The sequence below is a fragment of the Buceros rhinoceros genome, unplaced genomic scaffold (assembly GCF_000710305.1).
Source record: "Buceros rhinoceros silvestris isolate BGI_N320 unplaced genomic scaffold, ASM71030v1 scaffold3648, whole genome shotgun sequence".
Lineage (NCBI taxonomy): Eukaryota > Metazoa > Chordata > Aves > Bucerotiformes > Bucerotidae > Buceros > Buceros rhinoceros.
In genome coordinates, this window is record NW_010424926.1 from 2,256 (window position 1) to 26,724 (window position 24,469).

The window sequence follows — 24,469 nt, forward strand, 5'->3', positions numbered from 1 at the left end:
TCCTTGGCAGTGGCTCTGGTTTCCTAAATCATGCAGGGTACTACAAAAGCATAAAATATATCAAGTTTTTCAGAAGCCACACAAGATCTTACAGGGGAAGAGGTGAGGAAATTGCCAGTCTCTTAGTTAACACCAGAGCAAAACATGTGACGTGTTTCTGCTGATTGAAGCAGTTAAGATGTGAAGTGAATGTTTCTACTGAATTTTAGCGTGCTTTTTGTAATCACAGTAGCCTTTTTTCCCATCACTTTTCTACTGATCAAGTCAGGAAGAGTAGGTTTAAAAATGTGGGGAGAGGAGGAACAAGTCAGAAAGCGTGGAAAGAAATGATCAGCTCTATCCATGAAGTATTCAGTTAAAACAATAAATTGCTTTGTTTTCTTATTGTCTCTTGGGTCATCTCTGCAGCACAAACCCTATAAAATCCTTTAGGGAGAAACAGGCAAAAGGAAAGAAAATTAAAGTGTTTTTCTCTGAAAGACTGATAAATATGAATAAATTGGCAGGGAACAGAAATGTGGAAACTGAAAACCAATGCCTTTGCCATGTATATAGCCTATGTTAGATGTAACCAAAACTAAAAATATGGGGCACTGGGGCGCAGTACCTGATGGCAAGCAGCTAAATGGAGTGTCTCGTGGGGCTGTCGTCAGACATGATCTCTGTGTTTTTAAAGCAACAACAACAAAAAAGGCTAATTAGTGCTAGATTATATCCTTCTGGACAAAATGAAGAATTAGATAGGGAATGTAAATCCAGGGAGAAAGTCGTTAGGACCTGTCACATGTAAACTGGATCCACTTAGCTGTCTCCAGAGAAAGCAATGCTTAAAGCCTGGTCATTACTATTTTAATATGGAAAATCTGGGGGGTGTAGGTGTGTGTGGTTTTTTTTATCTCCTAACCTTTGTTGCTGGTTCTGACAAGCCACCCCTGTGGCTTGAACCGCTGTAGCAAAGTGTTTGCATTCAGCTTGGCTCAGTGCCACACAGTCCATTTTAATCACTGTGCAAAGTGAAAGGATAACAGTTTTAGTGTGGTGCTTAGCCTGAAAAGAGGGCTCTAAGCAAAAGCTGGTTATTCTTCAGAGGGATTTTGTGATTCTTGCAGATATTTTTTTAACAAAGCGTAAAGCGTAAATACTGATGCAGGCCTTTGGTGGCTATCATAAAACATTCCCTCTTTGGTGTTTTCTTACTATTCTAGAAGCTCACTGAATTGCCTTGTGTGTTCTGTTTAAATTCAGTTGCTATGAAAATGTAATTAGTGTTAATATTCTGGAGATATACTGGATGCTGGGAATTTTCTATGCGCGTCCATCATTGGCTTTTGAAGAATGCTCGCAGAGCGCTGCCGCTTTTCCTTGCGTGGTGGCACGCCGGTGAATCAAAGCTCGTAATGCAGGCTGGTGATTATCCCGCTCTTTCTCTTTCATGGTGGTGAGCCCACAATTAAATTGCTGCATTGAATGCTGCGGCTGGTTGGGCTTTTTCTCTTATCCTGTGATTGCGTGCTCTCCCTTGCTCTTTTCTCCCTAGTTAACTTCTCTCTGTTTCTGTTTTGCTAGAGCTGCCCAAACTATTTCAGGTCTCTGCTGAAGGAAATAGCATGAAAGATCAGTAACTGGAACCCCAAATAAATATCTGGGGAAAGGGGAGCTGTAGTTCCGCATTTCCTTGGCACATCTCTGCTCCTCACATTGCCGAAGATGATGATATTTACCCTCTTTTCTTCTGAATCTCTGTAACTCGGTGGCCTTTGATCCCTTTGTTTCAGTGTGTCTGATTGTGGTTAAAATAACATTTGTATGCCATCATGACCAACACACAGGTTTGTTCCGGATCCTGGGATTTATTTTCTACAATGCCAGCAGCACGATTTTCTCTGTCTGGTAGCATTTCGATGCATGCATCATTGTTATCCGGGAGCGCTTATCGTTTCTGGGATCATTAGGGACAGAATTCCTTTGCAGCCTGCATGTGCCCTGGGGCTCACCCACTGTATGGCCTGTACCAGTTGCAATTTGTGCCTTAACACCTTTGTGCAAATCTTTTCACTCCTCCAGATTACCAGCTCTGCTGTGTGCTGGAGCATGTGGTCTTAGTCTGGGGTCTGTTCAAAGGGGAGGAGATGGAAGCCCGGAGTGGTGAAAGCAGAGTGGATCAAGGGAATTGCTCTGTGGATTAAAGGGAAGGACATTTGACAGTATCTGGATTGTGTTACCACCAATTAAATTCAATATTTACGAGTGGCAGATGTGGACGAGAGCAGACTTGATGGTAAATGTAATCTGTGAACTTTGAAGCTTCTGTAAACCTATCAGAAGTGTTTAACTCCTTTTCCTGCCCGTCTGTTTCTTTTTCTTTTGTTCCCAGCTGAAATCAGGTCCTTTGTTCAAACTGTCTTGCTTACCAAAGAGTGCTTGTTATTCTTATGGCACTCCTTGATTTCACTAGCCTCACGTGCCTGTGCTAAGATATACTTTAACCTAAACCTGTCTTTCCTTTTTGCCTCACGGCTGTGTTCCTCTGCTGCTTCACTGCTTGTACTTGAGCTGCGTTGCTGCTTCTCTCCATCCTTGACTCTCACAGTGTCACTAGTGATTAGGCCTTATGTGTGTTACATCCTTCAGCCAGTGATTACTGGAGAAGCTGTATTTTGAAGGATGTATTGCAAAAATCCTTCTGTGAAAGGCTAGCCAGCAGCTCTCAGCATTGCTTTAAACACCCTCTTTTCTTGCCACCACCATGTACCTGTACACCAGGAAGGGCCAGAGAAACAACAGCACATGCTGATAGGATTATACATCAAAATTGATAGGTATCTCCAACTTCTGCTGTGTGGCTCAATTAGCTTTTCCAGCAAATTGGTAAGTGTGTGTTGAAGTACATGACCGGAATTAACTTGTACAACTGTAGTGGTTTATTGTTCATTTTATCACCCATTTCACAACACCTAGGTTTTGATGCTTTTAATTATCTTAGATTAAATATCGCAGTGGTACCACCAGGGCAAGCAGATCACCAGTGTAAACAGTTGCATGGGTATGTCTGAAGAAATTACGCACACATGTACGTAATGTCCGTACATATCTGTTCTTCTGTGCACGTAAAACCTTTGAAAACATTTCTGCTTCGAAGACCAAGTGCTAAGCCTACACATTCGCTTTATTGTGGACTTTATGGCTGTCTCTTGCAGCAGCACTGCACATCTAGACTTTGATGGTTTTTATGACACTCTTATCCACTAATTAACTTCATTAATTTTGCAATTAGTGAAGTTAATTAGTGGGTAAAAGTGCTGTATAAAACTTCAAAGTTTGCATTTTAATCAGTTTATATTAAAAATAATTATCATACACTTGATTACTAAACTCAATCCAGTTAGCTGAGACAGTCATGTGATACTAAAACCAGCTTTGTTCTGTATCTTTCCTACCTAGTTAGCAGCATTTTTCAGTACCAGTTACCGAGATTTTGGTATCTGAAAATGCAGCTACAGTGAATGAGACAGAAAAAAAATGAAACTGGTCATGATACAGCTGAACGGATGTTGGGTTTCAGTTTGAGTAAGTAAAGAAACAAGTTGGGAAAGGGGAAGATGAAAATATTTTAAAAGTTAGCCACGGCCAGTGATATATGTGTGAACAATACTTGGCTTCCAGCCTCCGCTCAGAGGAGAGCCAGTGGCTCCAAGGTGAGCCATTTCGAAGAGGTGCTCTCTGAGCTGTGCAGCCTAATTTTGTTAGCCTGGTCACAACTCGCCGCCTATATCTAAAGGGAAAGGCATGGGCAGGAAAACCTGCTTGGCTAAGTTAGGTCAGCAAAAGGAGCTTGTTGGAAAACTAAAGCAAAGAGCACAAAATCCAGACAGAGTGGGTATTGGGGTGTAGTTATAGCAGTAATAATAATGTCGTTTACTAATAATGATAATAACAACAGAAAGGTATGGTTATAGAGTTGGTGGTGGTGACCCCAGGAACACAACCACTGTGCCGGCACTCTGTGTGGTGTCTATAGAGCAGCCCATGTGTTTCACACCTTCTCCCTCAGTTTAATAAAAGTAATGTGCCTATGCCTACAGAGGTGTGTAAATGAATGCAGTTTTTTTAGACAGATGGGTGTTGTCTTATAGTTAGAGAAGCTTTGCTGTGTGGGAGGTCTTGATTACAGACTTTCTCACTGGGCTGCACTGGTCTTGTCCCATCCTCTCACCCAAGTGTTTCCTTATGTCCTGTACCTCTTCAGTGCGACTTTTCCCATGTCATAACACTCAATTACTCACCAAGGCAGTCTCTGTTTCATCCCTGGTGTGACAGAAGTTGCAGCACTCGTTTCTTCCACATCACTTTTTCTGATTTATGCATATGTTTTATGTTTCAGTTCAGTGCTCCAAGCCCAAGCCTGGAGCAGTGCCTGAGTCAAAGCTCCATCTATATGTCCATCTATAACATTGGCGCCAGTCAAACAAGCAGCATTACTGCCTGGTTCCTTCCCTGTGATGCGTATTGTATCCATTTTTATAGTTTCTCTTATATTTTCAACAGACTTTATAACAGCAATAATGTCACTCAGATAATTATACCGTAATTGACCTTAGCGCTGAGCATCCTTGGCTTTTACTGCAGTTTGCTTAATACTTCAAGATGGTCAATTATCTCGTAATTCCCACTTTGTGGGGAATTATTGTTTTAATTATTACACTACAAATACATCATTTTGGCATAGTAGTAAGGGTACGCTGGGGAATGGTCATACTCGTGAAGGCTTTAAAGAGTTACCACCTTTATCACGTGGGAGGGTTTTTCATCCTGTCATCTCTAGTCATTACTTTCTACACTGATTTCATTTAATTACCAGTTAGTTTGCTCAGGCCAAGTCTTGGTCTGCAGGAGTTGTCGTATGGGGAGTTGGGGCTTGCAGGATTTGAGAGCAGTTGTATGGCTAAGCCATCTGACCATACTGATTCCTTTTCTGCCATGTTAACAGTGTCAGTCTTACATGTCAATGCAAGTAACTGCAGTAAAGCTGGGATTAAAACGGTGATTTTTTTTCTTGTCCAAGCAATTTGAAGTATTAATTATCCCAAATAGACAGCAAGCATGCTGATGTTTGCCCCGTTCCTGGTGGAAATTTTACATCTGCATAAGAGGCTTGTATGGTCTTCTTTAGGTTCATTTAATTTGCATCTGTGTGTCAGTGGTATTCCACTACGAGCAGCGCCCTGCCAGTGTTGTAGAGGAAACCAAGTGGTCCTTGTGGTGGGAGATCTTTTCAGTTAGCACTGTGCTCACCACTGCCCAAAACAGAGACTGAAGCATACAGTGCCGTGCTTCCCAGGGCAGCGCAAAAGACACTGTGGGTCCAGCACTAGAAACACACTCTTCCACTTCTTAGGCAAATGATGTGAACAAGGTCAGATGCTTTGCCTTTCTGTAACCGTGTATGTTCAGTTGTTTTTTGTCAGCATTTTGTGTTGTATTTAACAGGAATAAAAATGTTCTACCTAAGCAGAACGTGAAAAAGCAGTACGTTTCGCTAAAATAGAAACTGCTGCTGCTTTCACCAAGGAGTATTTTTTCCTGTGTCTGATGTAATAATTATATGTGGGGAAACTCATTGTTGGTTAGTAGGAAAATACTACTCTTGAGTAGATGAACACATTTTACTGAAGAAAACAGCAGTGTGAGAAGACTTTATTTCTCTATAAATTTTAATAGTTACTAAAATGAGGACTCTGGCCCATTAAGTTACAGCCTGCCAAGTCGTAACGCTGAGTCACTTAATTTCTCTAAGTAGCTATCCTGTTCCAGCTTCCGAAAGGCAGCTGTTAGGAGAGCACTGATGTTTTTAATCAACGAACAGGGCAGAGCCTGACAGCTAAGCAGTGTGCTTCAGTGGAGACTTTCTTGCACAGTCTGCAAATACAAGGACCCCTCTTGGAGTATGTAGACTTCCACACTTGAGAACCAAGATGTGGGTGAGTGCAGGATCATACGTAGAGATCAGATGCCAGTGGAAATCATGAGAACGCTGTAACATACCAGTATTTCTGACTGAAGATAGATCCTTACAGGTGTTTATAGGCTTGAAAAGCTATTGCAGACAGCAGTGGCAACTCAGTATGGGTAATAATGTCCTTCACACACTGAAAATAGTAGGCGTTAGGTCCACAAGGAAGATCTAGACCATAGCTCGGGTAATAATGTCCTTCACATGCTGAAAATAGTAGGCATTAGGTCCACAAGGAAGATCTAGACCATAGCTCATTGGCCGTGTATGTGACATACCTTTATTACTTAGTGCGGGAGATAAATTTAGACCTGTCAGCACCACTACCAGAGATCATGTAATCATTTAGGTTGGAAGAGACCTTTAAGATCATTGAGTCAAACTGTTAATCTTTGTGTGTCAGGTGCATTACATGTTGAAGGGTGAAGAAGCTAGTTCTGCAGGGCTGTTGATTGACCGCATGATGGCTGCATGCGAGGAAAGAGGAAGGACAGCTAAAACTGGGAATACTTAGATTTGTTCTGTAGTAATTGACCCTTGTGGCAAAGTAGTGTTAGTCCTAGTACACTGGCCAAGTATCAGTTTGGGAAATTAAATTCTGCCTGCTACCATTAGGTGAGTTGTCTCCGTTTTTCTACTAATATCAGGTGAGATGCCACAGCAAGGTCTTTGCATATTGGTATCAGATCTGATCCATCTTTGAAGCAATAAAACCATTAAGCAGTGTGCATTGCCCCAGTGCCCAATGTGGTGCTCATCCTTTATGTGCTAGTGATAATTTGCTGCTTTATCATTCTAGTAGGGAGCTTTAATTTATTACTTTATTAAGCAGTGAAATCAAAGATTAAAATGGTATCTATAGCACATAGCTAACTAGATTGTGAAAAATGAAACTATATGGTTTTGAATTTATGAAAATAAATATTTCTATTTAAATAAGTGCAGTAGTTTAATTCTTTAGACACCACTCTAATTTGTAGTTTACTGGTGATTATTTTTCTTCATTTTAAAGCAAATCGCTTTCTGTAGGGTGAAGATGAAAAATAATGAATTGAATTCACATTACAGTCTCCCAAATTGTAAATGAATATAAATGCAATAGGAACATACGTTTAAAATCTTTTGCAAAAGACTATGCTATATCGTTACAGTAAACAAACACATTTTTCAAGCCATGATTTCTTTAATGTTGCATTTCTACTTGGCTTTTATTTTAAGGGCTTCTGTACCTACCACTCCTAGTGTCTCCAAATGCGCTAACACATATTGTCTCTTCAGAGCAAAAAATAACATTGTTAGTCTGCATCATTTATAATAGTTGATTAATGATCTGGTTTAAAGCTATATCAGTGAACGTGTTTTAAGATGTATTTGCTCAGGATGGGAAATGCTTGTCTACCTATTTTATACTGTCAGGGAAACAGGGAGAGGGAGGCAGGCAGGCCAGTGGGAAGGGCATAGGCTTGCGTTCAGCACTAGCTTTACTCTAAAATTTTTATTTCCACTCAGTGTATTTAGAGGGTAATGAGCAATTGCCAGTCAAAAAGATGGAAGATTTTTGCAAATTTCACCACTCATTAATCTGAGCTGCTGTTGACAAGAATTGGAAATTTTAGAGAAGTGGAGAGGAGGACCTGAGTGCCCCAGCAGGGACAAATGTTCTCTCGTGCAGCTGGAGCAATAGGCACAGACAGCTTAACTGTGGTTAAGTATTCTTAATCCTTACCAAAAGTTTGTGGTGTAATAAGTTAAGGAAAAGGAGAAATTTGATGATAATGATGGAACAGAGTTGCACAATGTAAATACTGATTTCTTGGTTTGTATTCCCAGTAGTGGCTATAAAATAAATCTAGGGAGGTGCGCACTGAAAACCCCCCAAACAAATTGCTGTTTTGTGCAGAAAAGCAGCTGTCCATAGTGCACGGAGGAAGAACCCCAAAACTAGTGTTTCTGGATGAATGGGAAGATTTAAAATCCGTCAGGATTCCTGTGGTTGTTGTTCCTCTAACCCCATTATATAAGGAGGACAGAGAGATGGAAAGTCAGCAGGGTTTCAGCTGAGAATTACTTTCATCTTCATTCCCATCAGCTTCAGTTCTGCCAAATGCCCGAACACATCCTTTACTTATGTACGTTCAGCCATTGACTTCAGTGTGAGTCAAAGTTTAGTGCATGCTTAAACGCTTTCTTGAACTGCAAGTGCAAAAGCTGCTGCTAACATCTGTCCCAGAGGGAGCTTTGCATCTTTCATTACTTTCTTTTTTATATACCAAGGGACAGGCTCCACCAAGCTTTGGAAATATGGTGGTTGATAAATGTTGCCTGCTTGTTTAAGGGAGTAGAGCAGGATTATTTGATGCATAAAGTACATACTTTCCTGTCCCATGTTTGTGCTTTTCAATGATCATTAATAAGTGAGGGCTGCAGAATGGCAAGAGACTCAGTGAGCCACTGGGTCACGTTGATGTCTACTGCAGGCACAGCCTCTGATTGTAAAAGGCACCAAAATAAAGTGAGTTTAGGTGTTTTCCCCTGTTCTTTCCAGCTTTGAGGCCGTTCAGAAACTTGCTTCTTTGCTAGAAATGATCATTCAAACATTTGCTGAAGTGTGACTTGCCTTGACTCACTTTCTTGGTTTACACAGGCAAGCACACCCGCAAACACACCCACATACACACCCGCTCCCCTCTTTTGGCAGTGTTGATTTTAACCCTGCATGTTTGTAGAGAATACAAACCAAAGCCAATGCACAGTGTCTATAGAAGGATCCAAAGCAGCTCTACATTCATCCTTTTGACACTGCAGATAGCAGCTGTGATCCGCTGGCGGGTTGCCTTTATCTGTCTCTTGCAATGCATTGTGCAGTTTTAATACAAGGCACTTGCTGGGTAGCTGTCACTGATTAAAGCCCACAGTGCTACCTGTGAGAGCGACTCCACATCATATTAGCAGGTTAGGTTGTATTGAGGGATAGTGACAAATGAACCACTGTTTTGAATGAGCATCTGATGACATTTCCTTCATCTCTTTTCTGACCACAGAGCTCTTCTGTATCTCCCTCAGCCAGTTTTAGAACAGCAGAAAAGCACAGAAATTCAACAGATTACTCTTCAGATAGTAAAAAACAGAAAACAGAAGAGAAGGAAATAGCAGCTCGTTACGTGAGTAGATTGCCTACGTTGTGTTTGGGTGTTCCTCTGTAATTTCACCTGATTCCTGCCACAAAACTGATTTTAAAATTGCAGGTCAAATTTTTAACAGGTTGTCACTACCTGCTTCTAATGTCTGTGCTGGGTAGAATGTGTCAGTGTATTGGATTGATAGTGGTTTTTTAACTATAAATGCAGAGCATCTGGAAGGTGTGTGACAAGAGGACTAGGCATTAGTTAGGCTGGGACTTGGCAAATGTGGACTCTAACTTGGCTCTGCTTCTCAGTGCAGTGCAACACTGGATGAGGTTTTTTGTCCTGTGTCCTTTTCACCAGTGTGAAAACTGGGAAGAATGCTATAGCAGTGACAGCCTGTTGTGCAGAGGCCCTATAAATGACCTAAATATGATTGCATGACTGCATAAAGCTTGGTAGAAGTAAATCATACGTTGCATGGTTATGAGCAGCCTTGAATTTCATTGGTTTCTGTTTTCTTAGTACTTGAGATGTTGGAATACTAAGTGTTGTTAACACATTGTGATTTGTCGTTGCAGGATAGCGATGGTGAAAAGAGTGATGATAACTTGGTAGTTGATGTGTCCAATGAGGTGTGTACAATGGCGGTTTTTCTACCTTACAGCGGTGTTGGTCGAGTCTCTTCACTGGTTTCTGTGCATATTTGGTGTATGAGTAAGATTACAGCCTTTGCCTTCATGAAGGAGCCTGAAATGCCGAAGGGAATCCAATCAGGTTGTCTTTATTTAGACTGCAAATCAGACCTGTAACACTTATTTTAATAAAGTACCTTTTTGGTTTTTGTGCGAACCAAAAGCTTGAGATGCTTCAAGCCAGCCCAGCACAGCAGATGGAATGCAGCACGTAATATTACTTGTGTTTTCTTTCACTCTGCCTCTAACTTCTGTGAACTTCATCAGGTCTGCCAAGTCCCTCAAACTTTTCAGCCTGTGACCTGACAGATCAGATTTACGTAGATCCATAGATTTTTAAGATTTTTTTTCTAAAAAAGAGAAAAAAATACCTTTCATTATCCATCTCAGTGTTACAATTTTATCAGCTAAATCAGTGAAAAACTAAAGGAAATTGTCACTTTTTATGACACATCTTCATTCCAAAGTGAGCATTGCTCAAGACAAGCACTGGTGGCTAGTATGAAGTTTTTATACTAATCCACATTGCTGATGTTTAGGATCCTTCCTCTCCCCGGGGAAGCCCAGCACACTCTCCACGGGAGAATGGCTTGGACAAGACCCGACTGTTGAAGAAAGATGCACCAATTAGTCCGGCATCTATTGCATCCTCCAGCAGTACTCCTTCCTCCAAATCCAAAGAACTTAGCCTTGTAAGTGCTTCAAAATGCTCTCCTGACCCGTGATCATATGCTGAGACACATGCTTACTGGATTTCTGCCTAGACTCAATTTGGATTTCCACGGCTATCAATAAAGCACTATGAAACATCAATTTAAAATTCGTTTAATTTGCCTCTTAAAGGGAATTCAATAAAAGAGTAAGGAGAAAGTCCGCAGCCTTTTTTGGGGATAGGAAGAAGGTATTTTCACTGGTGGTGTGGGTGGATGATAGATGTGCTGTGCGGAGAGATGTTTTACTCCTACCCCTATGAAAAATTGTCATTCTGAGAATAAATAAAAATACACAGGGGTTCCTTGAGCTGTTTTCCTGTGCTGTGGTTTATAGCAAATTCAGTTCCCTGCTTGGATGTGATTTGGTTGTTAGCTTTGTCTGAATTACCAGGCCATATACAACAACAATAATTTTTATTTTCTATCTAAAAGGTAATCTATCATCCTTGACTTGCATTGCAAATCAAAAAGAAAAATAAAAAAGAGCTGCCTACAAAATCAGGGGTGTTCTTTCCTTTCCTGTTTCTGACCACAGTTAAATCACCTCCCTGAGCTGCACAGTAACTTCCCATTCTGTTCTTCACAGGTCAGGGTACGTGATTATTTACAGAAATAAAATAAATAAAAAGAAAGCTTAAAGTAGGTGTGGTGCTCAGAAAAAGTGATGGAATGACAGGCTCGGACCTGGGAGTCAGTGGTTTGTCTGATGAACAAGCTTGTCATAAGAGGGGCAATGCACAGTTCCTGACCTTATACCCATCACTATCTCCATCCTATGTTTCCAGCATCATGTTTGGGCATGAGCTGTTGGGTTTTTGTTTATGGGGGTTTTTTCTGCTCTTCTTGTTCACCTGGCAGAGGCCTCTTACATACTCATGATCATAACAGGAGTAGGTCCACCATGAGCAGAGTGAGACCACTGACAGACTTCACATATGCTGCCAGTGTCTTAGAGAGATGGCAGTGATTTTTCAGTCACTGACCTCATAGTGGATCATACAGATAGCCCCAGTGAGGAAGGCTTTGAAGCCTTCGTTAATTCCCAAAGCCATTCTGTCTTTCTCAGTGTCTCTGCAGCTTCTCTTCATTGCCAGGGACTACTGAAAGCCAAACACAGAAGCTAAATATCACTAATCATGTGCACTGTGGTTGTTGGCGGTTCACTTTTGAACCTCTAGCTAAAAAAGTAAAATTACTAACAAACTGTTATCCTCTTTCCTTTTTTTGGTGATTAGAATGAGAAATCTACCACTCCTGTGTCTAAATCAAATACCCCGACACCACGGACTGATGCCCCAACTCCAGGCTGCAACTCCACTCCCGGACTGAGGCCAGTGCCTGGCAAACCCCCAGGTGTGGACCCGCTAGGTTAGTGTCTGTATATTTCAGTGGTGCGAAACAGTGGCCGTTTGTCCCTAACTAGGCTCCCTTTAAATCTACAGTATATTACAGCAGCTTAAACTGAATGCTGAGCTGATTCTTCAGCACTTTAATACAGCCTGTATACTTACACTTTTTTTTTTTACTGTTTGCTAGTAAACTGATGGGTCTGGTCTGGCTATGTGACTTCTCTGTTTTTTCTTTTCTTCTCGATAGCTTCAGGTTTAAGGACTCCTATGGCAGTGCCATGTCCTTACCCTACTCCATTTGGGATCGTGCCACATGCTGGTATGAATGGGGAGCTGACCAGCCCTGGAGCTGCCTACGCTGGTCTGCACAATATTTCCCCTCAAATGAGTGCAGCAGCTGCAGCAGCAGCAGCCGCGGCAGCTTACGGGAGATCTCCGGTGGTAAGTGTCTGCTGCTAGTGCCTTAAAGTGTTGAGAGTAGTTTATATTAAACGTAAAACCCGCAGGGTTCAATCTAGTCCTGTCTCTGTAATTTGGAGAGTATGCTATGGAGAACATGAATTAAATAGTCTTCCTTTGCCTCACTCCGTCTTTAATACACCTTTTTGTTTTGCTTGGGGAAAACGATAGGTTGGTTTTGATCCACATCATCACATGCGAGTCCCAGGCATCCCTCCCAATCTCACAGGCATCCCAGGAGGAAAACCGTGAGTATCAAACATTCAACTTTAAAAGTCAGTCATCTGTTCCAAGTTGTGTTCCCTTGCCAGTTGGAATTCCCCTTAGGTACTGGAAACTATTGTGGAATAGAAATAAATACAGCTATTCAGCAAAGGCAGGAGAAACACTGTTCAATCTTATGGTTGCATTTGTAAATTTATTTTGAAGACACGTAACAGCCTGCAAGTACTGGGTGATATAAAGTAAAGGAGATGAATAAATGGAAAAAGGAGCTGAACTTCAGGTGTTTCATGCTGAATCTGACTAGTTGGTCTTATGTGGAAACACAAACTGGAACAGGATCTTAGCTTTCCATCTCTACTGTACTCTGCTTCCCAGTTTAAAAAAAAGAAAGATTTCTTTGTGCGCAAAAGCCTGGCAATTACTTGCAAACGTAACAGCTGCTGTAAACACTAGTGTGCAGAGAAAAGTACATTGAAATGCTTTGTTTGATTGAAAATACTGCAAAGAATTATTGTATCGTGTTCAAATTCATCCTTGATGAAACCAACTGTAAAAGGTGACCTGCTTTACCAGGCTTTGCTTGTTGTGAGCCTCAGAAAAAGAATTACACAGATATGAAGAACTCTTTGCTCACATCCCTCTTGAGTTAGAGAGAGGAAAAAATAAAATAGTGATGCAAATCGTATTGATCTGGATTTTATGTAAGGGTTCTTGAGTTCCACTTCTTGTGTGACACTTGTGGGAAAACTGTAACCAGCTAATACTGGAGAGTTTGAAGGGCAGAAGATGTTTGTGCCAGTCCTTCTCTCACCCTTGCATATACGAACGTGTTTGTGGAGGAGTGGTTGGCGGGTAGTCACGCACTTGCGTGCAAGTAAATGCATTCGCTTCTCTGCCAGTGAGCTTGTGGGCACACAGGATTAATGACATATCATGGTGACACACAAACATAGCACGGTGACAGCATAGTGCCTGTAACTTCTTTGGTACATAGGTGCCACGTGAATCGTAAGCCATGTCCAGCTCTCCCACAGTAGTTAGCACTGCAAGCTGACTTCTCTGCTAGTTGTGCTGCCCTGTTAGGTGGCTGTGTAAGATGAGCATGGAAATTGGTGTGTAGCAGATTCTGGACCAGCTGTTTGCATTAAAAATTCATTGTGGCACGGATCTTCATCCTGGATGTGCAGCAGGCGCTTAGAAATGGCTTGACGTAATGTTCAAATGGTCACTGTGTTCAAGTTCATCCTTGGCGGAGTCGGTCATCTGAAGGGAAGGGTGACCGTCTCTACCAGGTTTTGCTTGGTCTGAGGAGCAGAAATACCAGAGGTGCAAAGACCTCCCTGCTCACATCTCACTTGTGTCAGAGATGGGAGGAATAAAACATGAGGCAAACCAAAATCAAAGTGGTTCCATTGTGGTGTTACCTCCAAGGTTTTTGAATGTTGGTGAACTGACACTGTTCTAAACATTGAAATGTAACTTACTTGTTTGTTGTAGGACCGCTTGGAAATCTGTGGTTGTTTTAGCATGATTGCAGTGACTTTTCTTCATCTAAATGTGGTGCTTTCCACAGTTAACATTCAGCATTGTTGCTTTCTCATTTACGATTTCTTTTCTCTTAGAGTGAAAGTTGTGTATATTCTCTGCACTCCTCAGTGCCTGTTGAAATGAAGTGGGCAATGTGTGGCAATCAGGGATCTGGCCCGTAATAGTTATCTTTTCACTTTGGGTATATATTAAAACACTAAGGATTGTACGATATATGAAGAGAAAAGGTAGCTAGTGTAAAAAGAAGAAAAACATGCTTGAGAGGTGTTTATAGCGTCAAATATTTGTAAGATATTCAGAGTGCTTAAATAAGTAATGTGCAATGTTGGTTCTCAGAGTGAAAAAACCCAACACTCTACCACCATAAAAACCAAACCAAGCAACAGTTTACTCACATATGGTGGTAAGGAGTATTGAATAGAGCAAGAATAATGGAGTCACAGATTACTCCAGATCTAAGCTTTATTTCTGTAATTGTTATATATGTTACCTGTGCACCTTATAAGCATGCTAAACATCACTGTGGCTGGTAAAAGCATCGTACACTCAGCACTCAAGATGGCTTTGCAGAGAACAACTGCATACCAAAATCAGAAAAGAAGTTCCACTTCTTTTGTCTGGAGATTTCCGGTGACCATCAGCTGCTTTTTTCAGTACCTTACTGTGGTAAACAGGAATTAGGGAGATAATGAGAAAGGTATTTCAGATTTCTGCGGTGATAATCGAGCCCTAATACAGGCAGTTTGCTGCTTCTGACAACCACAGAAATCTGTCCTAGTGTTCCCTGAATGTGTTTAGTGCCAGAAAATGGAGAATGATGATACGATCTGTCACTCAGACCTGCCAGAACAAGAAACAGTGCGCAGGATGAGAAGAGTGTGTAAAGCTCTGGAAACAGGGCAGAAAGGTGAAAATGCAGTTGCATTTTGTCCCACTGAAAGTTATTATTTAGAGTTAATGCGCTATGAATCGTAAGTGACAAATTTTGGTAGTTGAATTCTGAAAATTGCTTTCTTCATTGACTCTGAAGCATTAAGGAAGCGATCGTCTGAAGTATTCTTTATAAAATGATTTTTAGTGTGTGCCCTCTTCTCGTGTCACTGTTGTGATAATGGATTTTTCATCAGAGCGCTATGGTGATTTTTTAGATCTAAGGAAATTAAAGCCTTCCTTTAAGCATACCTCTATGTGTAGGTGAACCCTCTTAGAAAGTTTGTGCTCTTGTAATAGATGTGATGTGTCAGGTAGCATCTTAGAACAAGACAATTTCACAACTTAACTGTTCTCCCTGCAAAACATTTTGAGATGAAACTGTTGATAGGTTCTTCACAGGTGGCACAACTGGCAGTCACACAACACATTCTTTCTCAGTGAGAGCCCTGATTCTGGCAAGAGAAATGGGGATTTGTAGTTGTTGTGTCAGGTCCACACGAGGAAAAAAAAAAAAGAAAAAGCAAAGGAAAAAAAGCAGCAAGCTCAAAAGAATGAAAAAAAATTCCAGTCGCATCAGATGTCAGCAACTGTGCCTTGAGGACTTAACTCCTTGGCAGTGAGGGTTTCACTGCAGAGTTAGGTTACTGCTGGAGAGCTTCGCTAGAGGGGTGGGGGATCTGTGGTGCATTTGGGGTAGCTTGGCAGCAGTCCAGCTGAAGATTGCACATTAGAGTCAGTAAGGGAGCAAGCAAACGTCCCTGGCACTCAGCTATCTGCCGTGCTCTGAGGCAGCCAGCCAGCTATTTCTGTCTTCCACAGAGCCCTGACCTGAGCTTCCTTCCTTCCTCTGCAGGCGGTAGTCTCCCCATGCCCCACGTTTAAGAGCAGCATCATGTATCCTCACTCATGCCAGAAATCATCATTGTATGAGTTATGAAAGCTCACTGGATTGGTAGCTGGTGCTTGACTTTCCATTTAAGAGTTCCTTAAGCTTATGCTTTGCGGGCCATGTATACATGAATAAATAAATTTTTTGTCAAATGATGAAAAAGATTGCAAAAGGAGCTGAGTGCACAATCTGAACGCCTGTAGTGGAAACACACCTTAATTCTGTTTTCTTAAACAGGCTTGAAGAAAAACTTCTTAAATCACCCCCTTTTGGTTTTTTTTCCCACCCCTCAGAGCCTACTCATTTCATGTAAGTGCAGATGGTCAGATGCAGCCGGTTCCTTTCCCTCCTGATGCCCTCATTGGTCCAGGAATCCCTCGCCATGCCCGTCAGATCAACACTCTGAACCACGGGGAGGTTGTGTGTGCGGTTACCATCAGCAACCCCACGAGACACGTGTACACGGGTGGGAAGGGCTGCGTCAAAGTCTGGGACATCAGCCACCCTGGCAACAAGAGCCCCGTCTCTCAGCTGGACTGCCTGGTAGGTGAACAGTGCGTGCAGCCGTGGAGGAAGATAGCAGATCTTAAGATTGAAACAGTACTGTTAAGATACAAAACCCGGTGGCTATTTGAGTGCTGTCATTGCTGTCAAAGCTTGGTATTTCCTTTGTAATTTTGTTGTTCCTTTTAGAACTGAGTTTGAAGTATGTTCCTTGTGGTGCTTGTGATTTTTTTCCCCCCCAATGAATCAAAACATCTTTAATATCCTGAAATTGTATTGGTAGGGGGAAAGATCAAAGACAGCACAGCAAATATTATTTATAAACTTTGACATTCGTTGGCAATCTTAAAGCTTGCTATCGTATCATGCTAAAAACTGTTGTCTTGCAGCTGTGTTCTCTGAGAATATTTGAAGATCGTGTCATGTATTTTGTGTCTGTGTATGTATGTGAATGCATTGCTCTGTCTTAATGTGACAATTAAAAATATCCCTGCGTGTTATTCACAAGTTATTTGAACGTGCTAACACGATGAACCATTGTTAGCAGCTTTTCTCATGTCATTTAGCAGTTCTTGGTGAGATGTTGCTTCTGTAGGAGAGGCAATAAAATGAGAACTGTGTAGCACATGTAGGCACGTAATGAATTGCTACACAAGTTGCTACACAAATGAAGAAAATTGCCCCAATATTTTCCTCTGACATCTCCTAGATGGTGGCAGCAGGTCTCACTGGAACAGAGGTGGGGGGAGTGTGTAGACAATTGGGTACTCCCCCATGCCATGGGGCTGATGTGCTGAAATGAACACAGTATGGAAACGCAACTTTCTACACACGCTGTTGAGTACAGCTATCTTGTATTGTTTTGGGCTGGGTTTAGGATTTCAGGTTTTGATGATAATTAAGATTAAATATATCTCACTGCTGAATTTTGTAGATCAAGTTTAAGTACTTCCCTAATGTCATGTAATTTTCTGGCATTAATACACTTTATCATTGTCGTAAGTATAAATGGCTCATTAAAACCAGGAGGGAATACAATACTTTTATGGATTTCTGCTTTCATGTTAATGCTGTTTTCCTTTCCTCATGAGTAATCTCTTGATGGCTTCTGTCTCCACAGAACAGAGATAACTACATCCGTTCCTGCAGATTGCTCCCCGATGGCCGCACCCTGATTGTTGGTGGTGAAGCCAGCACATTATCCATTTGGGACCTGGCAGCTCCAACTCCTCGCATCAAAGCGGAGCTGACATCATCTGCTCCCGCTTGCTATGCCCTAGCTATCAGCCCTGATTCCAAGGTCTGCTTCTCTTGCTGTAGTGATGGGAACATTGCAGTGTGGGATCTGCATAACCAGACTTTAGTAAGGTAGGTCAGCAGAACTGGATCATCAGGTTGTGAAGAATTAATTGAACGTGGCCTTATGTGCTCTTCTGTGTACACATGCTGTTTTTTCTGTGGTGTCTGCATAGCTGCTTCCAGTATTTCCCTGATAGGCAATACCTTGACAAAAGTCTATATAATTGTTCATAGATTCTGAGTGTTTGTAATTCCAGGCCTGCTGAGCAGCCCATAATATAACTTCCTAAAATCAGCTGGTGTTGACACTGCTGTAGGTTCTTTGAACAGATAGGTATTTTGTTTCTGAGCAATACACTGTGCTCACACTCCAGTCTCTTTAATTAGTGCTCCAGCAATTATGTCTTGGGTAAAAATGTGTGTAAATTACCGCATTGCAAACTTACCATCTTAGGATTATGGGTCGCTGCTTGACCCTAATATACTAGCTAGGGGCCAGTGGTGCAGAGCTTCTCTGTGCACTGCAGTGTGTCCAAGCTGTTATATGTAATACATCAGTGTTGCATTAAAGACAGGGTTTTACTCCCTGATGTTCCCGTTTTAGACTACTCTGGTGTTTTTTCTACTTCATTGGTGACCTGCAGATTCTTCTTAAACTGGGTGAATTTTGATGATCATGCTACATTTCTTTGGGGGGATTGGGGTATTTTCAGTCGAATAGTGGGTATCATACAGTCAGTAGCAAAGAACCCCGAGTATCTGAGTCGTAAACTGTGGTTTTTCAAACCAAATTAGCGCTTGGCTCTCTGGCCTGATTGCTTCATCAGTTCATCACAAAACTGACATGGAGGTCCCAGAGTTTATATGAATCTCAGATTGCTGTTGGAATCTATGTTACTGTTGTCTTTAATGGCTGCATGTCTGTGACTGAAAGAAGAAGGAGGTATTTTGCATGCATGCTCAGAACCAGCTCTTTCCAGTGTGATGACACGCGTGTCTTCTTTCCCTGTTGTCAGGCAATTCCAGGGCCACACAGATGGAGCAAGCTGTATCGACATTTCGAATGATGGCACCAAACTGTGGACAGGAGGCTTGGACAATACAGTCAGATCCTGGGATCTCAGAGAAGGGAGACAGCTACAGCAGCACGACTTCACATCACAGGTTCAATCTCAGAAGCTTTGGCGTGCTAAGTAAAATCTGTCATGGTTTTTTAATACAAGCGCTTTTGGGTTTGGTGGGGTTTTTTAAGCAAAAAAGCAGACTCAAAGAGAATGCCAAGGAATTTTTCACGTAGTGTCACAGTCCTGTCTTTTTGTTGGAGTTTTTTTGTTTTGTTTCTTTTCTTTTTTTTTGGATGTGGCAGCTAAACAGCTTTCTGGATTATGAGTATTTGACATATTAGTACTTCTCCCTTGAGAGGAGAGGAGAATTCTTTTCATAAGAGAATTGCCAGATTAAAGTGCTTCTGTGTGCAATCTGTTCCCATTTCTGCAGATGCTTGTTCAAAAATATTTTACAAAAATATTTTTAAATGCTGACAGATATAAGCTAGGACATGAACTTTTATAGCATGATTCAGTGCTTTACCATAACAGTTTTAACGGAGGTTTGTTTACATGAACTAATTTATCTTGATTACTGTAGTAATTGGATTATCATGTTTTTAAAACTAGTAGAGCAAAATGTAGTTTTGCATACTGTTAACCGTGTACCAAGAGTCAGTTTTAAGTATCTCAAGCGTATTCCTTTCCTGATTGAAGCATGTGCTGTGCTAATTCCAGATCTTCTCTCTGGGCTATTGTCCAACTGGTGAGTGGTTGGCAGTAGGAATGGAGAACAGTAACGTCGAGGTGCTGCACGTCACTAAGCCGGACAAGTATCAGCTGCATCTTCATGAGAGCTGTGTGTTGTCACTCAAATTTGCTCACTGTGGTAAGCAAATCTTCCTATGCCAGTATTTTCACTCGTGAGAAATTAATTGTAAGATTACCTTTAAATGAAAGTAGAGGTATAGTTAAAAATTAGATGTTAAATTTAAATATTAAAATTACTTTAAAAATTCTGTTTGAGTGCTTTTTTATGTGAACTGCTTATGTTGTGCATCGAGTGCAACCAGATGGAAACGTGACAGTTTTTTGGATATGTTTTCCATTAATGTGTGAATGCATTGTTTTTGTGATTAAACTGGTTACTGGAGTACTTTCCTTGAAAACAAAATGCAACAATAACATTCAGACAATCTGTTGCAGGCAAATGGTTTGTAAGCACTGGAAAAGATAATCTTCTTAATGCCTGGAGAACACCTTATGGAGCCAGTATATTCCAGGTAACAATCTCCTAAAAGCTGATTTCCACATACGTTACAGTGCAGTAGAGCTGTCTGTCATTACCTTAAGGAGTTTTTAAATGGAAATACATGGCTAATTACGATGTTCCTTTAAGACTTTTTCTCTAATTAAAGAGAGATACTCTTTTGTCCTTTCTAGCGTTTGAGTAATTTAGCTCTTAGAACAGAGTAGCCTTTGAATCCAGAATTGTTTTTAATACCCTTCTTTCTCACCTTTGTGCGTGTATTGCTGTAATACAGTACCCAAGTCGTGTCATTAGGTGAGTGTTTACCCAAGTTCCAAATTGTAGCTAGCACTGTGAAAGTCATACTCAACACCTGGATGAGATGTGTTTAAAGACAGTGGATTGGACAGGCAGCCTCCTCAGATGACGACTGTATCCTTATGGAGGAACACCATGGAGTGGAACTGAATGTTACACCCTTCCTATAATCTTTAATCCCTCTGTACCTAATTTTAATGGCACTTCAGTGCCATTAAAGAAAGGTGGAATTTTGGGCAAGTCCTTCTCTTCTTTCACCTATAGGTACTTCTGGGTTGGAAATTCTTTTAATTAAGTGAATGTATGTTCTTTTTTAAATGGGCAGGTCTCACCTGTTCCTTGCTGTGTCTCCACCTCTGGGGACAGCTCAGTTCTTCTCATGTCTCAGACATGAGAAAGCTGAGTTACAAGCTCTGTTAATTGAGGCTCTTCGGCTCTGGAGCCACCTCCCACAAAAAGCCCAAGAACATACTAAGGAGAATGTGTCTGCCTTAAACATGGTGTTTAAACCCCAGTGCAGCTTTCTTAACAAGGAGTAGAGGAAGAAGCTTCCTGTGCAGTGCAGCAGAGGTTTCTTGGCAAAAACTTAGCGTGACTGGGAGGTGTTTAGCTCTTGCAGTGACAGGCAGAGCAGAACACAGACATATGTTATGTAAAGAAAACATGCACTACAACAGCAAGTAAAATGTGGCGATACATAGATATCCTCTCAGAAAAGCTGAGACAGAGCTGCTGCATCCTGGTACATCCTGGTGTACCCTGTCTCCCATTCACTTGCCATACGCTGTTGCACATCTGATTCCACCACAGTATCTTCCCATATCTGCAGCTCCCTGACAACATAAATTCCTTTGTGTTGGGAAAGTAGTGAGAGGGGATGCAGTTACTTCTGCAGAGTTTCTTCTACCACGTGTGGGTGAGTAGGGCTTCGTAGTGCTCTCCATACCGATTTCTGCTTTACAATAAGAAAGGAAGGGAGGAAGAAGAAGATGGCTTTGCATTCACTTTAATGCAAAATCTATTGTATAAAATATTAAATGCTCATTGCTTGTAAAACGTATAGAAATGACTACTTCTCTGTGGTTGATAGGTCTGTAACATTCGCTTCCTTTCCGCAGCTTTTTTTTTATTGTTGTTGCCACTGAGCTTTAGGTGGAACAAGTGTGGCGAACCAGTCTTCTGACAAAAGCTGCCTCGCTGCCTCTATAGTACTGACATTTAAATGAGATCTCAGTGTATTCCCTCTCTGTAGACTCTTCCAGTTAATCTTCAAGCCCTCTTGGATTGAAGGATTGGAAAGACGTAATTTTCTTTTTTTTTTTCTTTTTCTTTCTTGTAGTCCAAAGAATCCTCATCTGTGCTTAGCTGTGATATCTCTGTGGATGACAAATACATTGTCACTGGCTCTGGGGACAAGAAAGCTACAGTCTATGAAGTTATTTATTAGAGACAAATCTGAATGCAGACAGAACTCCTTCTCCTAGCACTTTGCTGTATATTCCTTTTTTTTTCTTTCTAAACCGAGAACTTAAATGTTTATCACAGTTGTGGAATTTATTTTTACCTTCTTAACTTGCTGTTGATTTGTGAATGCTTATTAAGAACTTGGGATACCAAATTGTCAGATATCTACTTGGAAGAAGATGGAATAAGCATACTTAACAGTGAACTTGACTCTTTAATTATCTATTATAGCTGTAATGTATTTATTTTCTTTAAAGAAGGCTTTCTAACAACAAACTGACTAAATAAAGCTGTCTGGCCCGGCTTTAGTTTGAAAGATGCATTGTATACTTTGTGTTTTTGCAGGTGGATAAATTGGGGATCTTGGAGAAGGATGTTCAGGAGATAGTTAAAGTTACACTAAATAGACTTGTAGTTTCTATTTAAAAAAAAATAAACTTTGTTATATTTTTTAGTCCTGTTCTTGGATGAGACCTCTAAGTGTTATTACAGTATAACTATTTGGTGGGAAGATGCTGTATCTTAACTATTTTAGGCAGTCTTGGAGACTTAGGAAATTGCAAACTGTAGCCAGTAATCTACATGCCTGTGATGAATGGCAAATTCAGTTCACATCTAAATTAAATTCACTTCAAGTAAGAATGTGCTAATTTATATATTTGCAATGTTAATATAGCATCTCGTGTACAGGTTTGTTCTCAATGCTTTTCTGTTGATAAACATAAAGCATTTTGGTGTCGAGCTAGGTTTTTTGATATAAACACCTCTCTTTGTTACATTGTAGAGAGTACAATAGGTTGCCTCAAAGAATCACCTTTGTTACTTCTGGAAACTTTTGCAATGTTTCCTTGAAAATGGGGATATGTGTCTTTGGGCAATTTTTCAATTACAAGAGATTATGAAAACTATTTGATATGTTCTTTGGAAACTGCACTGAAATAAGAATGGATGCCTACCAACATACAAACTACAAAAGCAATGACCTCCAAGGTAGGATTTACAAGAGTTCTCATTCCGATGTACAAAAAGGAATGGATTCTCATTGGGATAAGGACTTGCTTTGTTCGCCAGCAATTCAATCCAAGTCTTGATTGGATGTCCCTAAAATGGACGCAGACTGAGCCATTGTGCCAGAGACAACGTGTTATCTTTTTATGTTGTTGTTGTTGCTGTTAAACTATGATCTGTGACTTTTTTTTTTTTTTAATGCTTTAAAAAAAAATCTTTAAGTCTGTGGATCTGCTGATGTACAGTGCCTTTGCTGCTATGGATCAAAATCAAAAGACCCGTGTAGATAAATCTTATTGTATAAGTAGAAAATGACTTAATTTCATACTAGAAATGGATTGATGCTGCAAGTTAAAATGGACTGTTCATTGAAGTTCCAAATGTGGTAGCAAAAAAATTGGTGTCTTAAGTGCTTAGTGTTTGATGTCATTAACAGTTTCGTAATACTCTACATTGTAGAAAGATTTTGATACTAAACTGTGTCATTGTACATAGTTCTAATGCATTGTATTGACCACCAGTACTTCTATAATGGTAGATTATTGTTTGTGCATTCAGACTTTCAAGCATTAAACATAAGTAACTTCTCAAATGCATTTTCCAATTTTTTTTTTCCTCTCTCCTGTTCTTCCTGCACGTGATAATTAGAGTTATGCATGCAGAATGCTCTCTGTAAGGACAGCAAGCGTTCAGTCACAGACCGTGCTGCTACCCATGCTTTGCAGTTTTGTCACTGAGAGACAATGTAGAATTTCACAGAATTTCTCCGAGCTAGCAAAATCAATGAATTTATAGTTTCCTAAGTTACCTGACTGCAGTGATTCTGAACTCTTGGAGGCATCAGCCACAAGACTTCGGCTGTGTCACCTAGGAGTTAGCCACTTCCCGTTTCTGTAGCGTCCTGTCTGGTACAAAACTTCACATTATCCCATATCTCTGAGAGAGTGAAACTGGGGATGATTCCTGCTCCCAAGCCCGCTGAAGTACGTGGAGCTCAGCAGGACCTGCAGAGCGGTGGCGCACTGTAGCATCTCACCTGGGTTTCCCCCTCCAGAGCTAAAACGTGTTCATGTCCCTGGAAAGGCTTGTCCTGACTGCAGTTTGGTTTAGATCAAGAATTTAACCCAGCTTCCGTTGAGTTAAGACACACGTTAAAGTGAACTAGGGAAAATATTGGGGGAACGGAAGGACTTGTGCTATTCGTAACAGGAGAAATGGAAATGGAAAAAATCCAAGGGGAAACTGGAATTAAATCTTTCTCCCGTCACCTACTTCTGAAAAGAGTCGTTGTGCATGTTGGAAATTCCCAGGCGTGTAAGCCTGCCCTGCTGTGACATGCCAGCCAGTAGTGACTGCCAGTCAGAATGGGAACACAGGCTGAGAAATCCCTTGGGTTTTTTGAAATGCCAGAACAAGGCTTAAGCTGATGAGGGCATTTACCTGTTCTGTGAGTGTCTGGAAAATACTTGTTGATGGAGAAGAACATGGAGGCAAGTTACCCTCAGAGCTGTCAGTTTCCTTAGAGTTAATGGTGAAGAGTTTTCCAGATGTCCCCCAGAATAATAAAAATTTTCACTCTTACTGAGGGTCTGTGCTACTCAGTGCAGTAATGGTTCATAAAGGTAAACATAGTACGGA

The 24,469-nt window shown here is 41.0% G+C and overlaps 1 protein-coding gene across 1 annotated transcript; it reads left to right on the forward strand.

Annotated features, from left to right (window-relative positions):
- Positions 1-9,051: 9,051 nt before the first annotated feature.
- Positions 9,052-23,427, forward strand: TLE4 (transducin-like enhancer of split 4; the record flags this gene model as incomplete). The annotated part of the gene is made up of 12 exons (XM_010140944.1): positions 9,052-9,171; positions 9,714-9,767; positions 10,367-10,519; positions 11,776-11,908; positions 12,137-12,330; positions 12,520-12,596; positions 16,237-16,486; positions 17,568-17,815; positions 18,763-18,910; positions 19,531-19,681; positions 19,999-20,075; positions 21,699-23,427. Coding segments are annotated over 12 exons (1,713 nt in total), but the record flags the coding sequence as incomplete, so codon positions are not given.
- Between the last annotated feature and the right edge of the window lie 1,042 nt (positions 23,428-24,469).